Below are 22,939 nucleotides of genomic sequence, written 5' to 3' on the forward strand. Positions count from 1 at the left end.
TTATTGGGCTCTGGGACTTGGTTAAATTTGAGTTAAATTTTTTTTGCAAATGGTTTTTTTTTTTTTTATTAAAAAGGAGTATTATGGCACAAAAAATTTTAAACAATAATCAGTGCAGCTGAAATTTTTTTTTACTAACCTCAATAGTGTCAAAAATTTACAAGGATTTAACTATTTAACGCAATTTACACACGGCCTAAATAAAACAAAGAGACACGACCCTTCAAGCAAGAAAACGGAGCTCACAAAAGACACTCCGACCTCAAAACGCGAAAAACGAGGTTGCACTCACACACTTGCAACTTTTTGTGTATGAACACAAAGTCGAAGGAGAATCGTGGTGAAAAAGTGAGAAAAGGATAACGAACGTAGGAAAGACAAAGACAACAAGACAAGGTATAATGCGTCATTTTGTTATTATTTGTCGTTTGTTGCAGTATCTCGTCGGTGATCGGGTCGTGCGTCGTGCCTCGTTCTAAAACTAAATATACATTGTTTTATTAATATGGAAATTTTTATTTCAAAAAAAGGTATGAATTGGTTAGTCAGCTATTACATGAAGCCTCAAGAGGCTTGACTCTTTTTTCGAATTTTCTTTTGATAATCATTCTGTGAGACGCGTACTATTACACGACGCCTCTTGAGTCAAAGACTCAAATTTGACATTTCTTTTTTAATTTAAGTATTGTTGTTGTTGTATTCCACCAAGAAGCAAAAAGAAATGAAAGGGAATGTTGAAAAAGAAAGAGTGGAAAAAGAAACGTCAAAAAAGAGTCTCAGAACTTTGGCCCACGACTCTCCGGTCGGATAATTTTTTGTTTTATCTTCTTTCTCTTTTGCACTCATTAGTTCTGAAAAGAGGCGCGCCTCTTGAGGCTTCATGTAATAGCTGACTTAACGTGCTTCTGCGATTTTATAATTAATAATTTATCATTTTGTTGTTTTTCAAGGAGTTCAATAATGAGATGCTAGCTGAGAATTTTCACCCTTACGCCTAACCTAAACTTCCCACAACGCACAACAGCTACAATATTCTTCAATGATGCGAATTCTCCAGCCGCTGTACCAACGAATACAATAAAATAAAATTTTGTGTTAAAAAAAAAACAATAAAAAAAATTTAAGAAAATGAAAATAAATCGTGTTCTGTTTTGTTTGCAAATGCTTTGGACCCGGACTCAGCTCCACCTGAGGCGGAGCGGATTCGGACCGAGGTCGGACTTGCTTGCTTGAACGAAAAAAAAAATAAAATGGCGCCTCTGTTATTCTGTTGCCTTTTTTTTTCCTTCGTCAATTTTCCTTTTCGCACTTTTCACCACACGTTTCTCGTTCGGTTTTGTGTTCACCCTTCAAGCAAACAAGTCCGAATTCGGTCCGACTTCGGTTCAGAAACGGGTCCGAAGGTGGCTCAAATTAGTATGGAAATTATAATCACCGCGGAGCCGATTTTATGTGTATTGGTTTTTTCACCATGATTTCTCCTTCGACTTTGTGTTCATACACAAAAAGTTGCAAGTGTGTGAGTTCAACCCCGTTTTTCTGAACTCCGTTTTCTTGCTTGAAGGGCATGCACAAAAAATGCATACACAAAAAATTGTATATGTGTGAGTAAAATGGCGTGTCCAAATGGATAAATCAAATAGAACTCCGTTTTCTTGCTTGAAGGGAAGTGGAAAAGCCCCTTCAAGCAAACAAGTCCGACCTCGGTCTGAATCCGCTCCGCCTCAGGCGGAGCTGAGTCCGACTTCGGCTCAGAAACGGGTCCAAAGGCGGCTCAAATTAGTATGGAAATTATAATCATCGCGAAGCCGATTGCATATGTATTGGTGTGGTGAAAATTTCCACTCCAAGAAAATGGAGCCGAGGTCGTACCCGAGCTGCGAAAACCCACAGTACACATAAAAAGGTAATATATTCCGAACTGACATTGGTCGCCAGATTGTCAAAACATGACACTTTGGCGACCAATGTCAGCTACCGAATTCTTAATTGTTTAAAATACCGACGAAAAACGCATAAAAACCCATAAACCACGCACACCACTAATTTTTAAACAATTATTTACCATATTCCGCGATGAAACACGAAGAAAATTAGTTATTTTTCAATTTATAATATTTTTAAATGACATTTTATAAATTAAAACAAAAACAAATTTCCTGTTAACTGCGATTGAAATATAAAAATTAAAGGCCGACCTGACAGATTGGTGCCCATTTTTGACAAACAAATTTTGACAACGTTCGGAATATATTACCTTATTATGTGTACTGTGGCGAAAACCTACCTACCAGAAAAAGGAACAAAAAAAAAGAAATGACGCATTTGCGACCAAAAAAAGAACAATATATATTTTTTTTTTCGTTGAATTTTTTTATTTTGACAAACAAACTTTTATTTTAATCAGAATAGATACAATATAAAACTTAAAATACAATAAGTCTTTTAGTTCATTTTTTGTTGTTGCTGCTGGTTGTTGGTGTTGTGCAGTATTCTTTCATTTCGCTAATGATGTCGTCTCACGCCAAAATATTTTTTTTTTTTTCATTTTTCGAACTTCCACTTCCCGGTTGCACATTGAAAATCGCGACTTGCAAACACAAAATTTTTCATATTTCATTTTTCATAGTAAATTTTACATATTTTAAAAACAATTAACTAAACAAGACTCGACACAAGACACTTCACAAGTGGAATAACAAAATGACGCTGTTTTTTTTTTTTTTTGCCCTTGTCTTTCCTACGTTCTTTTTTCCTTTTCACTCTTTTTCACCACGCTTCTCCTTCGACTTTGTGTTCATACACAAAAAGTTACAAGTAGGGATGGAAAAACCGGCCGGTTTAAACCGGTTTCGGTTTTTTTGCTTCGGTCAACCGGTTTTTTTCGGTTTTTTTGTCCTCGCGGTTTAAACCGGTTTTTACAAAAAAACCGAAAAACCGAAAAAAAACCGGCTGAAAAAAAACGTCCAACAAAAAAAAGATCCGACGAGACAAAAAAGTGAAAACCCTCAAAACATTCATTCCCTCTCTCAACTTACCATATAATTATAAATTTTCATTCATATTCGGTTTAAAAAATTCCTCAAAACTCCTATTAAGAGTGAGCTAAGAACTCTTTGGGCCAATTTATTGAGCCTCCATTAAATTTGGAAATTTAAAGTTTTAGTTAAAAGCTTTGTTAATCTATTGACGTCTTTAAGTTTCCAACATTAAAAATTCATTTAATTCACTCTGCTTTAGTTAAAGTCTTTCTTTTAATGGAAACTTTAAATTTAAAACTCCATTAGAAATATGGCAGGGTTATTTTTTGAAAAATTAAACTGTCAAAAGCTACATTTTTGTCAAATAAAATATATTTAAATTTGAAGATTTGAAGGATAAACAATATAAAAACACAAAAATGATGACCCGTAACAGAAGGTGTTACAATTAGGATTACGCAGCATCTCAACCCTGATTAGTTTCACTAGTCGTGAAAATATTCTCTGCGCTATGTGAAGTGGATAAGAAAAGAATTAATTTCTTTGAATTTTGTCTCTATTAAAAATCTCAAATAAAGTGTTGTCCATTAACACTCATACCCATAGATTTAAAAATTTATATACCATACTGGCGAGAGAGAAATGCCAGTAGTGACCAAAACCTGAAGAAATTCATTCCTATAACGTACATGTCGTTGAACTAAAAAAACACAAGAACGACTTTTTCTGTAAACCAAAATTACCAATTACCAAACGTTGGTCTTATGAAATTGATTGAACACATTTTTACCATCCCATTTTTCCATATTCATGCATGTTTTATTCATTTGTAATTGTTAACTTACACTGAAACTTTGTTTAATAAAATAATAAATGAAATGACATTTGACGCTAATGGAGAGTGAATAAATAGAAATCCTGTTTAAAACCTTCGTTTGCTCTAAAAATCCCTCTTAAAAGGTCGAATTTGGTGTTTTAACTAAAACGACTTTTAAATTTAATGCTCAATTAGTTAATGATGCCAAACTTCAAAAAAATCCTTAAAAGAGACTGAATTAAACGAATTTGGTTTTAAATTTTGAAATTCCCTTTTTTAATGGCGATTTAAGTTTAATGGAGAGTCAATAAATTGGCCCTTATAACAAAATCAAACTAAAAAAAGCTTTGCTCAGGGATTTTCTTCGAAAAGTTTTTTTTTTGGTTGACAATCAAGGTTTAATTTTGTCTTTTTATAAATCAAGCAAAAAAAACCGAAAACCGGTTTTTCCCAAAACCGGTTTATTGGCCCGGTTTAAAACCGATCGGTTTAAATGAAAGGAAAAAAACCGGAAAAACCGAAAACCGGTTTTTGTACTAACAACCGCCATCCCTAGTTACAAGTGTGTGAGTGCAACCCCGTTTTTCTCGGTCGGAGTGTCTTTTCTGAACTCCGTTTTCTTGCTTGAAGGGGCCCCATAGTTTGTCGATAGACTCGTTCACATCAATTATCTCCTGAGGAGGCGGACTGGAATGATCCAGATAATTATTTATCTACGGCTTAACAGAGAAATTTGTATTGTTTCGAAGAAATAGTTAAAGTTGAATTATGGCGGATCCAAAGTTTGAGAATTTGCCAGGAATTGTGAGGCAATATTGTAAAAAAATCAATCAAATTAATTTTAAAATATATATTTTAGGCATATGATCAACCTGATGTATATGAAACACCAGACGTTCAGGAAGCTGATGATACGTCGGACTTTTATGAAGAAGAGCCCGATAGTGAATTTATTCAACATGTACATATATCGGCCCAAGACTCTTTTGAAAAATTTAAGGGAAAACGAGTCGAGAGCATCGTAGATTTTTCTGATTGGTATGGCAATAAACTTCGTAAAGGTTATGAAACCTTATCCGCCGAGCTTGACAACAGAGAGAAGGAGTCCCCACTTCAAAAGTGTCGGCGATTACAATTTGAAATGAACGATTTGTTAGACGAGCTGGATTTGATGAAAGCGGAAAAAAAAATCGATCAAGGTGAACTAGAGTCCTACGATGCAGTTTCGGTGGTTATATCAACAGCGAAGAAAGTTATTGATTCTCTTCGATTGGAGCAGGTTCTTGGTGAAGAACATGTAGGTGTTGCAAACCAGGAGGTTGAAAAACTATTAAGTCGAGTTGAAAAATACAAAAACTCTGGTGTTTTGACAGCTTGTAAAGTACAGAATGTTGATTTGGCTGCTACTGCTCGTGTAGCGAAGTTAGAATATCGTTTACATGAGCTAGAACAAGCAGTTGGTGTAAATCCGGAGAAACTAAGTAGACTTGCCGCAAGTACTGGTTCTTCCAATCTTATTGAAACTGTGCGTCAATTAAGTACTCAAGCAGCTCTTCTTCAACCAGGTCAACTAAATCAAATTGAGACTCGTCTTACTAGTTTAACCACCAAAATGAACGCCATTGCTGAAAAATCCAGTGGTTCTTCGGATGAAGCTAAAAGAGACCAAAAGGTTTGCGAGTTGTATGATATAGCCAAGAGAACTGAAAGTATTGCTGAAATATTACCAGATATTATCGAACGAATGCAGGCTTTGGAATCCCTACATAAATATGGTAAGTTATACCTTACAAAATAGTTAGCCTGTTGGTAGATTATAAACAAACCCATAGATAGTACCTACCCACCGATATAATTTGGACCGCTGAATCCGAATTTCAAGTCCGTTTGGCCCGGTAACCCTCGAGTTTTGTGCTGTGACTGTAGTTTTCTTGCAATTTTTTGCTTTTTTTAGAGTTTTTTGCATTTTGCTCAAAACTGGAGGGTTATCAGGCAAAACGGACTTAAAATTCGGGTTCAGCTTGTCGAAAAGTCGGTTGTTAGGTCTGGTCCAACGCCTGCCACTTTTTTGTGTGTCGGGGATGCCAGCGACACTTCCGCCACACAAAAAAAAAGTAGTATGTACATTGAACCGAACACGCTGGATCCGAATTTCAAGTCCGTTTTGCCCGGGCATCCTCTAGTTTTGAGAAAAATGCAAAAAAACAAAAAAAAATGCCTTTCAGAGTTTTTTACATTTTACCCTTATATATAAACTATAGTACTACCCAGCAAACATTTCCCTTCAGAACTCAATCATAATTGGTTCACATAAGTGAACAAACCTTCATTTATGAATTCAATTGTGAACCTTTTTGAGTCCTTTCTCCTGGGTAGCGTGGCAACACATTCGAATCATTTTTATGGTTCATAAATGATCAGGGAATTCTCCACTTAAGTGAACATAAATAGGACGTGAACACACCCAAGATAAAAGTTTTTTGAGGTTTTACTTGTGCGCATTCACTATATGTGAAGGAAAATTGAACCTTTGATGTTTTGTTTGACCTTTAGTCCAAAATAATGCGTTTCGCCCAGGCTCAACAGTTGGGCTCATCAGTAAGATACTGTTGTACCCTTCTTATACGCATTATTTTGGACTAAAGGTCAAACAAAACATCAAATTGAATTAATTTTATAAAGTCCATAAAACAAAAACAAATTCTTGTTTACGTTTTCTTCTTCTTCTTAATATTTGCCAGACCACGGGCAATATTCTATTTAGGTGCACGAATTTAATCAAATTCCCCTAAAATAATATAGTTTACAGTGAGTTTTCACTGTAAAATATAATATGTGTTGGTAATCATCAATACTGTGGCCGTGTGGGAATTGCGTTAAATAGTTAACACCGTGTAAAATTTTTGACACTATTGAGGTAAATAAAAAATTTTGAGCTGTTAAAAATTTATTGGGCTCTGGGACCTGGTTAAATTTGAGTTAATTTTTTTTTGCAGATGGTTTTGTTTTGTTTTTTTTTTTTTTTATTAAAAAGGAGTATCATGGCAGAAAAAGGCAGAACAAATTTTAAACAATAGGGGAGAGTGGGGCACATTTGAACACTTTTTGCTTTCGCCACTGCTTGAACGAAATATGTTCATTTTCTTGATCTGTAAAGTTTACTAACATTGAACAGTAACATTGAACTTCGATTTCAAAGAACATTTGGTTGGTTAAACAAATTACTTATATTGAATTTTGATGTTTTACCAATATAGGCTGTTATGTTCAAAAGTGCCCCATATGGGGCAAGTATGTACTAGGCTTAAAGCCTAGTAGATACTTGTGAAGCAAGTCATGAAGCTATACAAATCTGTATTTTTCGTTCACCCGTGAACGTTTTTGTGAACCTTCGTGTAGTAAAAAGCGGAGAGTTTTGCTTCACGACCAGTGAAGTAGTTCACATGCAAAATGAACAGGAATGTGTTTCCCACAGGTGAAGCAATAAAAATTTTGAATTTTATCATGAGCATCTGTGCAAAAAACTAAATGATGTTTTGTTCATTGTGTAAGTGTTCATGAGATAATTAAACTAGAAGGACAGATAATATAATCATACAGGTATCTTGTCTGCTCAGAAAAATATGAATCATATTTTTTCCTAACCAGACAAGCCTTACCAGACAAGGAGCTTTCAAAAATAAAGCTGAAAAAGTTCTTTTTCAATTGGACATTTTTTTCTCACTCACTCTCATAGGAAAGAAATTTTTTTTTTTCAAGAAAGAAGATGAGCGTGTGATGTGTGTATTTACTAAATATTTTAAAGCTTTTGGAAAAGCTCTTTTTTGGTCAATTTCAGTTTCATATATCATTTCTATCCATATGAAGAAGATATCTGTGTAATTTATTATCTGTGCTAGAAGTGTGTACCAGGGATGAATGTCAAATTTTCAAAAATTGCGATGTGTTCACGCTCAGTTCACCAGAAGTATGTACTATGCTTAAGAGTGAAAATAAGCAGAAAATATTTAATATTTTCTCTTTGATTTTTAAATACAAGAAAAATGATTACAGGACAGTATTTTTTAGCAAAGTTATCACATTCAATAAATATTTTCAAAACTCCCTCTTTTATTAATGTGGTATAACAATATCAATCAAACTAGCATCTTCCACTACATTTTAAATTTCTTTATAATCAATCCCATATTTTTGCGAATATCCTTTAGAAACCAATCTGGCCTTAAATTAACCTTCTTTTCCACCAAAATCGCATGTTTGATTACTTTTCAATGATTGAATCTTATCGTCCATCGCCATACACCAATTATTTGAATCTTCATTATTGATTGTTTCGTCATATGATGTCGGTTCACAAACTGTAGCAGTAAAAACATCTCTCCTGTCATAATCGGTGAATCTAACAGGACTTCTATCATGGAAAACACGTCTCTCTTCAGGTTCTTCAAGGGTTTCTAATTCTTGCTCAGCTGTCTCTGTTTCATTAGTTACATTGGGATCATTATAGATGTTATGTTGATCTTTATCAGAATTTGATGCTGCATATATCTCTGCATGGTCTTGAATTAGGTTATTTTCTGTTTCTATTGCTTCTTCTCCCAACAGCTTTCGAGTCCAAGTCTAAGAAACTTAAAAAACTTCATTCTTGTCATTATTTGCTTTCACCACATCAGTAACATCGTCCTCTCTTAAAACAACATCTCGACAAATTTCAACTCCATTTGTTTAATCAATTCAGGTTTGATTTGGCCATTGTTTCGTTTTCTACTTTAAACTTCATCTCAGGCTTTTTTCCCACTCCAACGATAGTGTTTTCCAAATAAAACTGACAAGAAGTCTTATTTGATTTAAGTGTAAGCCCTTTGTCAAGTGCAGTTTCTTGTGAAAAGATATTAAGACGAAGGCTTGGAACAAAAAAAACATTCTTCAGCACACATGGGGCATAAGCCAAAATGTGTATATCACCTTTGCCTTGTGCATATACAGTTGTGAAAACGAAAATAGCAGTGCTTACACAATTTTCATAAAAAGTTTTCTTATTAAAACCAAACTCATGTACAGACTTTAAATTAGACATTTCTACTTCCTTTTAGATTTTTTTTCACAAATCCAGACTCTATCTGTTGGGGCAAAAACACTTTAAACAGTGTTAATCTTATTGTTTTGGAGCTTTTTTAGAGCTGGTTTTAAGTTAAGAGCAGATTTTGTACATTTCGATACTATTTATTAACGCTTGGAATTTGATTTGAAGAAGTGCAGTAGATTTGATTAAGTGGCAGTAGATTTATTTTTTGCAAGAAATGCAGTAGATCTACTGCCATTGCAGCACAGTGGCAACGCTGATACAGGCATCTTGTCTCTATTAAAAAACTAATAAAAATTTAAGTATTATTTATTCATTACAACGAAACTTATACTGCTGTTAAAAAGTGCGCCTTCCATGTTCAAAACTGCCCCATATGGGGCACTTTTGAACATAACAGCTTATATTGGTAAAACATCAAAGTTCAATATAAGTAATTTCGTTAACTAACCAAATGTTCTTTGAAATCGAAGTTCAATGTTACTGTTCAATGTTAGTAAACTTTGCAGATCAAGAAAATGAACATATTTCGTTCAAGCAGTGGCGAAAGCAAAAAGTGTTCAAATGTGCCCCACTCTCCCCTATTGTTTAAAATTTGTTCTGCCTTTTTCTGCCATGATACTCCTTTTTAATAATAAAAAAAAAAAACAAAACAAAACCATCTGGGGGGTCATTCCGTAATTTTGAAAACGATAATCGAATCGATGATAATCGTTTTACAGTTTGAGAATCTTTATAGCTACTTTAAGTCAATTCTGATTCAATATTTCCCAGGTTCAATTCCGGAAATTGAAATGGTTTTTTTTTTTTTTATTTTCTCAATAATCGTCAATAATCGTCAATAAATAAACGATAGCTAAATAGGTCTCGTTTTTGAAGAATTTATTCGTTTTTGGATGCAATATTTGATTTTTTAAAAGTGTTTATTAATTTATTCCAATCACCGATTAATTTGCAAACTCCACAAACAAAAAAAATATTAATGAGTCGAATAAAACCAATAACAATATGCTTGGACCGTCATGTAAAAAGTTATTGCACTCTTTATAAATAGTCAATAACTTGAAGGAGTGAGCTGCAAAAGTAAAAGAATGAAAAATAATTGTGCAGTTTGTGATAAAAGGATCAAATTAATAGGATTGTTAGTACAATATAATAACCCTCATTTTAAGATATTGGACCACTTAAAATTTTACCTTTAAGGATGTTTATAACGATGCACAGAAAGCAACTTAAATGAAATTTTGTGAATTTTGGCTCATAGACATCCTTCTATGGCAGTTTAATGATTTTTTTGAGAAAATTGAAAAATAAGGAAACTACTTTCTTATTAGATTTTTATTTTTTGGCTATTTTCCATAACCTTGGCTTTTACAGTGCCACTATCAAAAATGGTCTTTAATATTTAACTTTATGAATATTTATTTGCTGGCACACAAAACCAGCTATAGTTTCTGATAGCTCCCTCGTTTCTCTTGCAAATGTTTCAAAGGAATCCCAAGCGCTTCTAAAATAATGTGAAACATTATTCGATACCTGTAATTTCAGCAGTTTTTTCTTCATCTCTGAAAAATCTTCTGGCCGTGTTGCCATCTAACATCTAGTCTAAGCGATGTGTAGGATACATTCCATAAACCGGATCCAAGAGTGTAGCGGACTTAACCCAAAGGACATTGCTTGTTGGTCCACTTCCTTTTGCGAAAGTTTGGCTGAATGTTCATTTCAGATGGTTTTGCTGCGCAAATGTAGCAGGTTTGTGACGAAGATGTTATAGATGATAAGGGAATTTCACCTAAAACAATTTGTGGCAGTTTAATGATTTCATTTAACCAATCACAATTATTGCTTTCAAAGCGTTCTCTATGACGACCACATTTGGCCATTTTTTCGTCAAACCTCAACCTGATGGTTTCCTTTATTGACTTAATTGCCTCTTCAGAAAATGAAAAATTATTATAATTATCCATAACGAAGGAAAACACAGCATCGAAGGGCTTAATTTTGATTTTGTAAATCCAAATATGAAAAATTTGTTTTTTCCAAATTCGGTTGGCATCCTAGAGTACGAAAAATTTTATATGAGTGTCGCACCTGTGCGCAAAAAGACAAAACATTTTTTTGGTTCCACAAATACACAGCTCTAAAACAAAAAGGGTCTCAACCTTGAAAAACACTGTAAAATTATACTTTTTGTCTAATGAACACATAAAACAGATAGTTTTTCACTAATTTTTTGCTTCCAAGCACCCCCATTTTTTATGAAAACACTTTATAAAAAAAAAAAAAACACCCACTGCCACGCCCGTTTAAAAATATTGTAAGAGTGAAGCGTGGGTGTTATGCTTGGGGTGTGTGTGGGTGCAAATGCGTAAATGCGTGAATGTGCGTGTGTGAGAATGCAGTGGATGTGCGTGAATGTGAATGCAGTGGATGTGCGTGAGTGAAAACCTGTTTTGTACTGGCGACGATAACAGAGCCAGGCAACCGTCAGAGACGTTTAGCCTGTCTACAGTCTTATGTGACGAAGATTATATATAGAGGTGAAGAGCCAGGCGACCAAAGAATTGTTCAGCCTGTCTACTTATGTAGCAACGATGATTAGCGAAAGCTAAAATACCCAAATTCTATCAAAATAAAAAAACAATAGTAACTCCAACGAAAAGTTGTATGTTTACCATTAAGCTTTATTAGACAGAATGCGACTTCTACTGATTTGCTGCGGCCTTTTATACTGTAGAAGGTGGCAGCACATTACAATGGTTATGTTTTATAAAATGTGTTGTTTTTGTGTTTCTGTTTTTCTTTTGTTAGCACTTTTAAATTTACATGGTTTGTCAAAATGTGTTTGTTAAAATTAATGAATTATATATAAACAAAAAAAAATGATTAAAGAATTTAAGTAATTAATTTTAAATGTATACATGTTTAAATGTTTTTTATATTATTTATGTTGTTAATGTTGATGTGTTTTAAGGATGACTGTTACAATCTCCCCCTCTGCCTCATGGAACGTCTCGGAAATGTGGCAGGATCATTTGTATTTGTGGTCTTAGGTGGAGTCATCCTTCTATTGGATTTTGGATCGATCATCTTTGCCTCGGAAATAGTTTGGGGTGTTGCAGATCTTTCTTCAAATGATTGGTTAGGTGACGTCATCTTTCTTTTAGACTTTGAATCGGTCATTTTAGGTTCATCGTTAGGATTAGGGTTCGCAGGTCGTCCTCTTTTTCTGAAAGAAACAATGGGTTTAGGATATGGAAGTTCTTTCGAACCCCCAGAGAATAAAGAAATCATTGATGCGTGATATGTGCCCAATGGAACGGTCGGGTCATCTTCTTTCGCAATTGTTTAGCTGCTTAAACCTTTCTTCTTCAAGATAACATAAGGGCCATCTCTTTTCGGTGCCAGTTTCGAAGTAAAACCTGACGATGCTTTGCTGATTGTATGAGTTTTGACAAGAACCTTATCGCCAACTTTAAACTCGTAGTGGGGTCTTCGCTTCTTGTCAGCGTAGACTTTACTTCGGTCTTGTGACTTCTCGGATGCTTCTCTTGCTTCCTTCAGAGTATCGGCTAGTTTAATTAAGTGTGGAGTGATCTGGGGTATGAAGTTTTCTGTTTGGACAATCGCTTTTAGATCATGATATACGTCATCCGGCGTTCGTAATTCCCTTCCAAATGTCAAAAAGGCAGGTGAGAATCCAGTGCTTTCACATTTAACTGTATTCATCGCAAATCGTATAGCTGGGAGCTTGAGATTCCACATTGTGTGTTGATTTCCAACTAAGATTGAAAGTTGGGTTTTTAGATCTCGATTTTTTCTCTCGACTGGGTTGGCTTCTGGATGATATACAGGAGTGAACGATTGTTTTATATCCAGACAATAAGTTAGCTTTTGCATCAATGCAGATATAAATTGTGTTCCGTTGTCACTGTGCAATCTTCGTGGAACTCCATACCGCAGGAAAACTTCATTTAACAGAGTTAGGGCACAATTTTCAGCAGTACCTTCTTTCAAGGGGAATAGCTCAACCCAACGACTACATAGGTCTTCGACAATTAAGATCCATTGATGTCCACTATGAGTGGTGGGTAGCGGTCCAAAAAGATCTACTGCTATAACTTCAAATCTTTGCCTACTCGGGGTTGTTTGCAATAGACCGGCTGGTTTTAAATTTGAGGCTTTATAGCGTTGACATTCGACGCAAACTTTGATATGTTTAGCTACATCTGATCTCATTCCATGCCAGTAATAGCGACTTGATGTACGAGCCAATGTCTTATCCACACCATAATGTCCAGCAGTACAGTCATCGTGATACTTCTTCAGTATCATAGCTATCATTGACTTTGGTATGACGAGTTGGCCGTTTTCCGAATCTTCCTCAGAACAATACCGGTATAAAACACCATCCACAAGCATGTACCCTCTACGGGTCCAACGAAATAGGTTTTCATCATTGTTTTCGAATGAATCGATTATGAGTTTAAGATCAAAATCGGCAAGTTGGTTATCTCTTATTTCCTTCGAACCTGTTCTTGGAATATCAACAAGAACTGAGCAAATTATACAATCCTCTGTATGATCATTGTCGGGACATGGCGGTCGGGATAGAGTGTCAGCTACAGCATTGTTTCTACCGGGATTGTAACCTATCTCAATGTTATAAGGTTGTAACTGAAGTGCCCATCTGGCGATTCTACCGGTCGGAGATTTCAGGATTTAAGGGTTGATGATCGGTAAGAATCTTCACTTCAGATCCTTCGATATATCCTCGAAATTTTTCGACTGCCCATACTACTGCGAGTGCTTCACGTTCTGTTGTCGAGTAATTTCGTTCTGCAGGTAGGAGTAAACGGCTTGCAAATTCAACAGGGTGTTCCATCTCGTTCTCCCCCTGGAGTAAAACAGCTCCGATAGCATAGCTACTGGCATCGGTTTTGAGAATGAATGGAATATCATCTTTTACTTGGTGCAAAATTGGAGAAGTTGTCAGAAGTTTCTTAAGATTGTCAAACGCGTTTTGCTCATCGATTCCCCATTTCCAAACAACATTCTTTTTCGTCAAATTCGATAGTGCTTTGGATATATCTGCGAAATTTGGGATGAATCTTCTGTACCAGGAACAAGTTTGCAAAAAGGATAACACTTGTTTCTGATTCCACTGGTCTGCAAGGAAATCCTCCTTTAAATAAAACTATACTTTTCTAAAGGATTTTTGTATGCTGATTCCGAATCCAAAGTCAGAATTGATCTAGCACGTCACGTTTTTTAGATATTCCCGTTAGAAAATCTCAAAAACCCATTTTTTTTTGCTGTTTTCGAAGAAATATTTTGGCATAATGTAATATTTTTCAATTAAAATTGTTACGGTTTATAAAAGAACTTATTTTTTTCTTTCAAATTCAGTTTCAATCTTCTCAATATCTCTTTTCTTCTCCGAGATATCTTAATTTAAGTAAGTCTAGTAGGTTTGGCATATCTTATCATACAAAAAAATTATCTCTAAAAATTAATATAACTTTCTCCCTAGAACAAAAATATACTTTTCTAATGGACTTTGGTGTGCTGATTTTGAATCCGAACTCAAAAAAATTCGGTCGGCTCTGGTTTGTGAGATATAGTAGTTTTTATTGAGATTTTCTAAGAAAAAACTGGATTTTGTGATACTTTAATGCGAATATCTTAAAATCCTCACGTGATAGAATTTTTTTGACTTCGGATTCTAACTCAGCACATAAAAAACTATAAGAAAAGTATACTTTTGTTTCTACTAGAAACAAATCTGAAGCTTTACAAGGCAGTTTATCGAATGGTTTATTACAAATAAGATATTTCTAAATAGATAAATAGTATATAAAATTACAAAACACGTAAAAATTTTGTTTAATGTATTTTATTATGGTTTTCTTTACATATTTGACTTTTTAAATATAATGAGCGTTGATATTTTACATTTTCCTTAATTAAGGTGTTTTGTTCCTGTAGAATTTACTAAAAAGTAAAGGATTCCGATATTTCTGCTAATTTTAATAAATCAGTATTTTAAAATATGAGAAAACATTAATGTAAAAGGACATATTTGGTGTCAATCGATAGGCCATATTACGAGGAATAAGTCCTCTAAATTTGAGCTCAATGCTACAAATAGTTTTAATTTTGCACGAGTTCAAATAAATCTAAAAGGTTGATTTTTTAGAAACTACCCACATTTTTCAAAAATCATTTTTACAAAAATGGTACCTGATAGAATTTTTCTGAAACCAGATTTAGATTCAGGAAAGTCCAATCTTTCATAATATCAAAAAAATCTGCATTTGTCTCGGTTAAGTTTGAAACCAAATTGCTTCAGACGTGCGAAAACTTTTTGTAGATCGTTAAGTTCTCGGAGCAGATAATTATATCATCCAGATATGCAAGGATCAGAATTTGTGGCAGTCCATTTCGAAATTTGTCAATAAGGCGTTGGAACGTTGCTGGTGCGTTTCGCAATCCAAATGGCATTCGTTTGAAAACATAAGATCCAAATGGTGTTATAAAAGCAGTTTTAAGTTGATCTTCTTCTGCTACTTTAATTTGCCAATACCCAGAACGTAAGTCCAGTGTTGACATGTATGGCGTACTCTTCGCTGCGTGCAGAAGATCATTCATTCTAGGCAACGGATAGCGATCTGGTATGGTTATAGCGTTCAATTTGCGATAGTCGACGCATACTCTTATTTGTCCATCTTTTTTCGAGACCATGACCACAGGAAAGGCCCATGGGGAGTGTTTCTCTTCAATAATGCATTTTTCAAGCATATGGTCAATCTCAGCTTTCAACTGTATTTTCCTTGCTGGTGATATTCGGTACGGTGGATTTGATATGGGTTTATGTGTTCCCGTATTGATTTGGTGTTCTATATTGGAAATAGGTGTTGTTATCTCTCCAAAAATTTCTTCTTGCTCGCTTAACATCTTTTCAAGGATTTTTCTATCACATCCATTGAGTGAATATCCTTCATCTGGGCTGAGTTGAATGTCTATGGAATTTAGGATGAACCAGTCATCAACATTTGAATCGGCTTTCTTAGGTGCACTAAAAAGATCATTTCCTCTTTCAGGTGTTTTCATCTGCTGAGGCAGCGCGTCAGAGAAGATTGCTTGGATGCTGTGCGGTGAGTAATCATTGGATCGTTTGCGTTTTGGTGTACTTAGAATAGGGCTTATAATTTCATGGCTTTCAACCCAAGCCAAATATGCTGAAACTTGTTTGAGCTTTTCATCCTTTTCCAATATTTTGTGGTAATTTACTTTTGGAGTAGGTTTTGGCGTTTTAAAGGGGTTTTCTCGAGGTTCGATTTGAACCTTGTCATTACTTTTAGCCAATTTAAAATCAAACGTAGTTGCTGGGTCGTCAATGAAATAGTATGCTCTTTGAGCAATATTTAAAACAAGCCCACATTGTTCGAGAAAATCGATGCCTAATAACGTGCGATTTCCTTTGGCTTTTGGAAGGGCTATAAAACGAATTTTACGTAGTCTTTTCCCAATAATGATATCTACTATAGTTGAATAAACGGTTTCTTTTTTTGTTATTCCATCAGCCAAAGTTATCTCTGCATTGACTTTTTGAAAAGGACAACCCTTTTGGACAAGTTGTTGGTAAAGACGTGACCCTGCGACACTCGTTCGAGCTGCGGTATCAATATATGCTTCACCTCTCAGTCCATTAATATTAACATCTACAGTAGGCACATTTGCCTATAACAGTTGACTCGATGAGGTTGAAGTCAAGCATTGCTGGGCTGTTTGCATTTTTGTTACTGCATGTTGGACAGTTTGTTCTGCAATAACCTGCAGCTCCACATCCGTAACAACTAAGTGTAGGTTTCTTGGCCTCATTTTGATTGTTTGCGGCTTTTTTAAAGCATTGTTCAGCGGAATGTCCTTGCTTTCTGCAAAAGGTGCATCTTACTTTTTTAAATTCCTCGACAGGTTTCCCTGGAGGGCGGCTTTCTCTGAGAACGATTCGGCTTCTCGAGCTTCCTTTAAAAGTTCTTGAAATGTGTTGACTGAGGTTCTTGGAACCTTTTCTCTGATACTCAAAAGAAGCTGACCATTAATCATATTAATCATGATTTGTTCGGATATCTCATCTTTTAGCTGCGAAAACAGTACTCTCTTTTTACAAATAAATTCGTCAGTTGATTGGTTTGGCTTTTGTTTATCCTCGAAAATTTCTACATAAACTCGCCAGGAAGGTTTTGGTGGAGCAAACGATGAGCGAAGTAACTTTAATGCATCTTCAAACAATTTTGCTTCGTTTTTCACTCCTTGCCACCAGTTTGAAGCGAAACCTTCTAACAAGAGTGGGAATCCTACCAGAGCATTTTTATCCGAAACGTTTTCAGAATCTTTGTACACACTTATTGTGGCAATGAAGTCTTCCAGCTTGGAGGTATTTCTTTCACCATTATAAGGAGCGGTGCATCGGCTTAAGGTACCTTGGAGTTCTTTAACGCCTATGGCAGCTACCAAGCGGGTGAGTTGGTCTTCGGATAGAGCGATCGAGGCTGATTGGTCGTCTGGCATATTTGTAACTTGTAGGTTCGACTGTAGGGGTTCTTTAAATGTGTTTTCGTTTATAATTGTAGTCTCTGTTTCACTCTCTGGTGATTCGAATTCAGACGTATACTAAATATCGGAGATATAGTTGGAGGAGTCTGATGACGAAGAACTTCTTTCAATATATTGAACCTTCGGTTTTTCAGATAACCGGTGACTTTTTCTCATACCGTGATGAAAAAAAAAATTGCGCAGCACCTTGTGCGATTATTGTTTGTATATCAAAATATGTAAACACGATAGTGTAAAATTGAATTGATGAATAAAAAAATTCTTTTGCTTAAGCGGGTTTGACTGTAATATTGGGTTGTACTGTCGTTAATTTTGATTATCTTTTGATTCGTCGATTGGTAAAAAAAAAAAAAAAATGTGTACGCAGTTAATCAGGTTTGACTGTATTTTTCGGGTTGTACTGTACCGTCAAAAAAAAAATCTCAGCTTTTTCTTTATACAGCTGCGAGTAAAAAAATAGCAGCGATTTGAAAAATATTTGAAATAAAGCATTAAACATTAAAAGAGCTTTGATTTTGGAAATTTTTTTAGGTAAAACTCCTTAAGTTTCATTAAAATTGAAATTTTAGTAAAAATGGAAATTAATTTATTTCTATTAAGCTAAGAAATAATCCAAAAACAATATAAGCCTCAAATTTAAGCGAGCAAAATAAAAGTAGTGATTTTCTTTTTCTATTAAATTTAAATAAAAGAAGGGCGAAAAAAGTTCAATTAAACGGTATTTTATTAGAGAAAAGGTAGTATTCGCTCCCATGACCGTTATTTTTAACTACCGCTTCGCAACGACCTTCCATGAAGTCGTAAAGTCCATGAGATCTTTGCGGTGCTATAGATCACCAAACCTGCTCAAGAACGGTTCATAGCTACCGTTATTTTAAGTTTTGGCTTAAGACACATCTCCTTTTATATCCCCCCAAAGTTTCTAGAAGGGATTGAGGTCTGAAAGACTGAGCAGGTTACTTAATGACCTCAATCTTAGTATCTTGAAACCATTGCCTGGCTGCTCTGCTAGTGTTTTTTGGGTTATTATCCTGTTGGAAGACCCATTTAAGCTTCACTTTTGATACAAGATATAAGGCCAAGTCCATAGTAGCAGAAGTATCCCTAAAACTTAATATTAAACCCTCTTTGTTCTTTTGAATATTCTCTGGATTGATGAGAGAAAATTGGTTCTTTATGATGATTAAGGGTCTCGGCAATTTGTGTAACGACCACGGAAAACGAAATTTAAAACTAGATACATTACAAAAACTAATTAACTTGGAGGATCCAGTATAAAGTTTTAGGGATACTTCTGCTACTATGGACTTGGCCTTATATCTTGTATCAAAAGTATAATTATACAGCTCTGGCACCTGAATAGTTTGCAAAACATTAAGCTGCTATTACTCCGACACCAAATGAAGCTTAAATGGGTCTTCCAACAGGATAATAACCCAAAAAACACTAGCAGAGCAGCCAGGCAATGGTTTCAAGATACTAAGATTGAGGTCATTAAGTAACCTGCTCAGTCTTTCAGACCTCAATCCCTTCTAGAAACATTGGGGGGATATAAAAGGAGATGTGTCTTAAGCCAAAACTTAAAATAACGGTAGCTATGAACCGTTTTTGAGCAGGTTTGGTGATCTATAGCACCGCAAAGATCTCATGGACTTTACGACTTCATGGAAGGTCGTTGCTAAGCGGTAGTTAAAAATAACGGTCATGGGAGCGAATACTACCTTTTCTCTAATAAAATACCGTTTAATTGAACTTTTTTCGCCCTTCTTTTATTTAAATTTAATAGAAAAAGAAAATCACTGCTATTATTTGGCTCGCTTAAATTTGAGGCTTATATTGTTTTTGGATTATTTCTTAGCTTAATAGAAATAAATTAATTTCCATTTTTACTAAAATTTAAATTTTAATGAAACTTAAGGAGTTTTACCTAAAAAAAATTTCCAAAATCAAAGCTCTTTTAATGTTTAATGCTTTATTTAAAATATTTTTCAAATCGCTGCTATTTTTTTGCTCGCCACTGCATATGGAAAAAAATATTTTTTTTTTTATATCCACTTAACCGGGTTTTACTTTGATAGGACTTAACTGGGTCCTACTGTACTGTCCACCGACTGACAGTCTGACATACGTAGCCACTAGGTTGGGCGCCAATTGAAGCGTGGGTGTTATGCTTGGGGTGTGTGTGGGTGCAAATGCGTAAATGCGTGAATGTGCGTGTGTGAGAATGCAGTGGATGTGCGTGAATGTGCGTGAATGTGAATGCAGTGGATGTGCGTGAGTGCAAACCTGTTTTGTACTGGCGACGATAACAGAGCCAGGCAACCGTCAGAGACGTTTAGTCTGTCTACAGTCTTATGTGACGAAGGTTATATATAGAGGTGAAGAGCCAGGCGACCAAAGAATTGTTCAGCCTGTCTACTTATGTAGCAACGATGATTAGCGAAAGCTAAAATACCCAAATTCTATCAAAATAAAAAAACAATAGTAACTCCAACGAAAAGTTGTATGTTTACCATTAAGCTTTATTAGACAGAATGCGACTTCTACTGATTTGCTGCGGCCTTTTATACTGTAGAAGGCGGCAGCACATTACAATGGTTATGTTTTATAAAATGTGTTGTTTTTGTGTTTCTGTTTTTCTTTTGTTAGCACTTTTAAATTTACATGGTTTGTCAAAATGTGTTTGTTAAAATTAATGAATTATATAAACAAAAAAAAAATGATTAAAGAATTTAAGTAATTAATTTTAAATGTATACATGTTTAAATGTTTTTTATATTATTTATGTTGTTAATGTTGATGTGTTTTAAGGATGACTGTTACAAGAGTAATAAAGGATCCAGATATTGTTCTTAGAAAATCTAAAAACTGCTATTAACAATTTACTTGTATCTAAAGCATTTTTTATTTGTTTGTATTATTGGAACATTACATTAAATGGAAACGAATAACTCATTATACTGTTGTCTAGGTTCACGTCCACGCAAAATGAAAAACCCGAATTATAGTTAAAAAATACTCAAAAAACCACTTCTATCATATTGTATACAATTTAAAATATATTGGCATCACACATTTTTCAAGAGTTTATTCTGTTAAGAGAGCCATTACTCACTTAAATGACTCTGATTCTTCTTAGTAAAGGCATCTATTCTGTGACATTCTTCGAATGAAATGCTAAAAACTGCCATTATTATAAAACATTTCAGCAAATCAAATGTAATTTTTATGAAGTAGATTTATAAAAAAAAAACATGTGTGGAATTCACACGTGGTAGAAATGAATACTTAAAATATCATTTTTCTTGGAAAAACAAAATGGAAAACATCTAACTTTTTTCCCATCACCTATAAATCCATTTTTTTAAATGACAACTTATAATAAATTTTATATCATCTGAAATCTTATTATTGACGCTTCAATCATATTTTTACGAAATCTACAAAAAAAAGTAAGAAGTTTTTGAAGCCAAAGCCAACCATGTCAAAATTCTAAACTGAGATTACGGTATTTCCTACACTGGTGGCTGGTCATCGGCAACAGATCTCCACAGGTGTTTTGAGGTATTTTTCAAGTTTTTCAATTTTAGATTGTGTAACTTGTAGAACACATACCGTTATGTGTGATATATATTACACGAAAAGTAAAATTATTAGCATGCGTATTAAAGTTAAATCAAATTTTCTATATCTATAAAAACAAAAAAGTTATAATCAATTGATTTTTCCTGTCGCTTTTTCGTTTCATCGTGTTTCAAATCACTACGATACTAAAGAAGTTTTCACTTCAAAAAGTGTTGCGAATTAATTTTACTTTCTCCATTTGCCTTTTCGGATAAGGATCTCTAGCTTGCAGCCAAAAAAATAAAAATCTGACAAAAAGGAGATTTTCTACTTTTCAATTTTCTCGAAAACTAGAAGACATAGAAACATATGGTTTTCAGTGTTTGGTAAGGAATCAATGAAGGCAGTTTTCTTTATCATTCAATTTTGTATTCAAATCCCCAGTCTTGACAAAAATAGTATTGGACGTGTTGGACAATTAACTTAAAGAACTTAATTTAAAAGCTAGAATTAAGCGTAATGATCTGGCTTTTAAAAAAGGTATCATTTATAACTGTAAGTGTTACCATTGATTTTTAATATTTTTTTTGTTATTTTAAGTAATTTTTAAGAAAATCATTTTTGCGACCAAATGAAGTTTTCAATTGCCAGTAAAAAACGCAGTGGCACCTGGTGGCACCCAAATTTGGCCTCTATCGAAAGGTAATTTCATAAGGAAAATGTTTTTAATAGTCTCTAACTGTAGGCAAGTGTAGCTAAAATTATATATACAAAAATATGAAAAAATCAAGCCATTTTTTTCTCTTTTCTTTAAATAATTATATAAAATAATTTACATCTTTAAAATTAATAATTTATTCGATTTACAATAGACAAATTATGGCATCTTTACGGAAAAATAAAAGTTTATGAGTCAGCTCAAGCAAAAAAAAATTACACAACTTTAATTTCAGGGTATTTTCTAGAGATGCCGCGAACATTGATTTGGCCGAATACCGAATATTCGGCCACATTCCTCGGCCGAATACCGAATATTCGGCCGCCGAATATTGGGCCAAGGACACTCAGAAAAAAACGTTGGTAATTTAAACAAATTTATACTTTGTCTCAAGAATACATGTGGCTTAAAAAATTCCGAACAACATAGTATTGTAATGATGAATAACTGAACTACTTTTAAGATAAATGTCTGAACACACTACCTACTACTGCAAAGGTAGACATCTAAAATCAAATTATATATAAGGACTCTTCGCCAAGATCGAACGGCGGACCCATACAAGTGGTGGTCAACACATACTGCAAAATTTCATATTTTGAAAACATTTACAAAAGTCTACCTTTCTTCTCCTGGGACAAGTGTTTACAGCGAAAGACTATTTGTCGAAGCAGGAATAGTCTACGAAGATAAAAGTAATCGTTTACTACCAACATATGCGGAACCAATAGTTTTCATTCACCACAACTTGCCTTTAGTAGATTATGGGCCATATTTTTCACTATTACTCAACTTTGAGAAAAATCTGAAGTTGGCAAGCTTGAGAGTTAGCTCCAACTCGAGATTTTAATCAAAAGCTGAAAATTTGTTTTATTCATTAATTCTTAGCTCCCTTGTTCCAAACTCAAAGTTGCCCAACTTGTTGTTTTAATAATATCCCTAGGTTATTTGTGACAGTCAATTTCACAAACTGTCAATTTCGAATATTATTTTGAATGATGTGTCGTTTAAATTGAAGTTTCATAGGTTTTTTTTTTAATGGTTTCATATGTTTATTGATTTATTCAAACCAATAAGATTTCGAGGGAAACGCACCCAATTTACAATGAAAAAGTAGATTTTCCAAGATTACAAAAGGAAACTCCTACACAAAAATG

At 34.4% G+C, this 22,939-nt stretch overlaps 1 protein-coding gene across 2 annotated transcripts in view; it reads left to right on the forward strand.

The window, feature by feature from the left end:
• Nucleotides 1–4,468: 4,468 nt before the first annotated feature.
• The window catches only part of LOC129907808 (dynactin subunit 2), an 89,581-nt gene continuing 71,110 nt past the window's right edge, over nt 4,469–22,939 (forward strand). The window contains exons 1-3 of one of the 2 annotated variants that reach the window (XM_055984195.1): nt 4,469–4,602; nt 4,658–5,294; nt 5,364–5,573. In XM_055984195.1, the coding sequence (XP_055840170.1) occupies nt 4,567–4,602; nt 4,658–5,294; nt 5,364–5,573 (883 nt within the window). In that variant the 5' untranslated portion in view covers nt 4,469–4,566. Of the gene's footprint in view, nt 4,603–4,657; nt 5,574–22,939 lie in introns of both variants that reach the window. The other variant, XM_055984194.1, reaches the window with a different exon arrangement.

The sequence above is a fragment of the Episyrphus balteatus genome, chromosome 1 (assembly GCF_945859705.1).
Source record: "Episyrphus balteatus chromosome 1, idEpiBalt1.1, whole genome shotgun sequence".
NCBI classification, from domain to species: Eukaryota; Metazoa; Arthropoda; class Insecta; order Diptera; family Syrphidae; genus Episyrphus; species Episyrphus balteatus.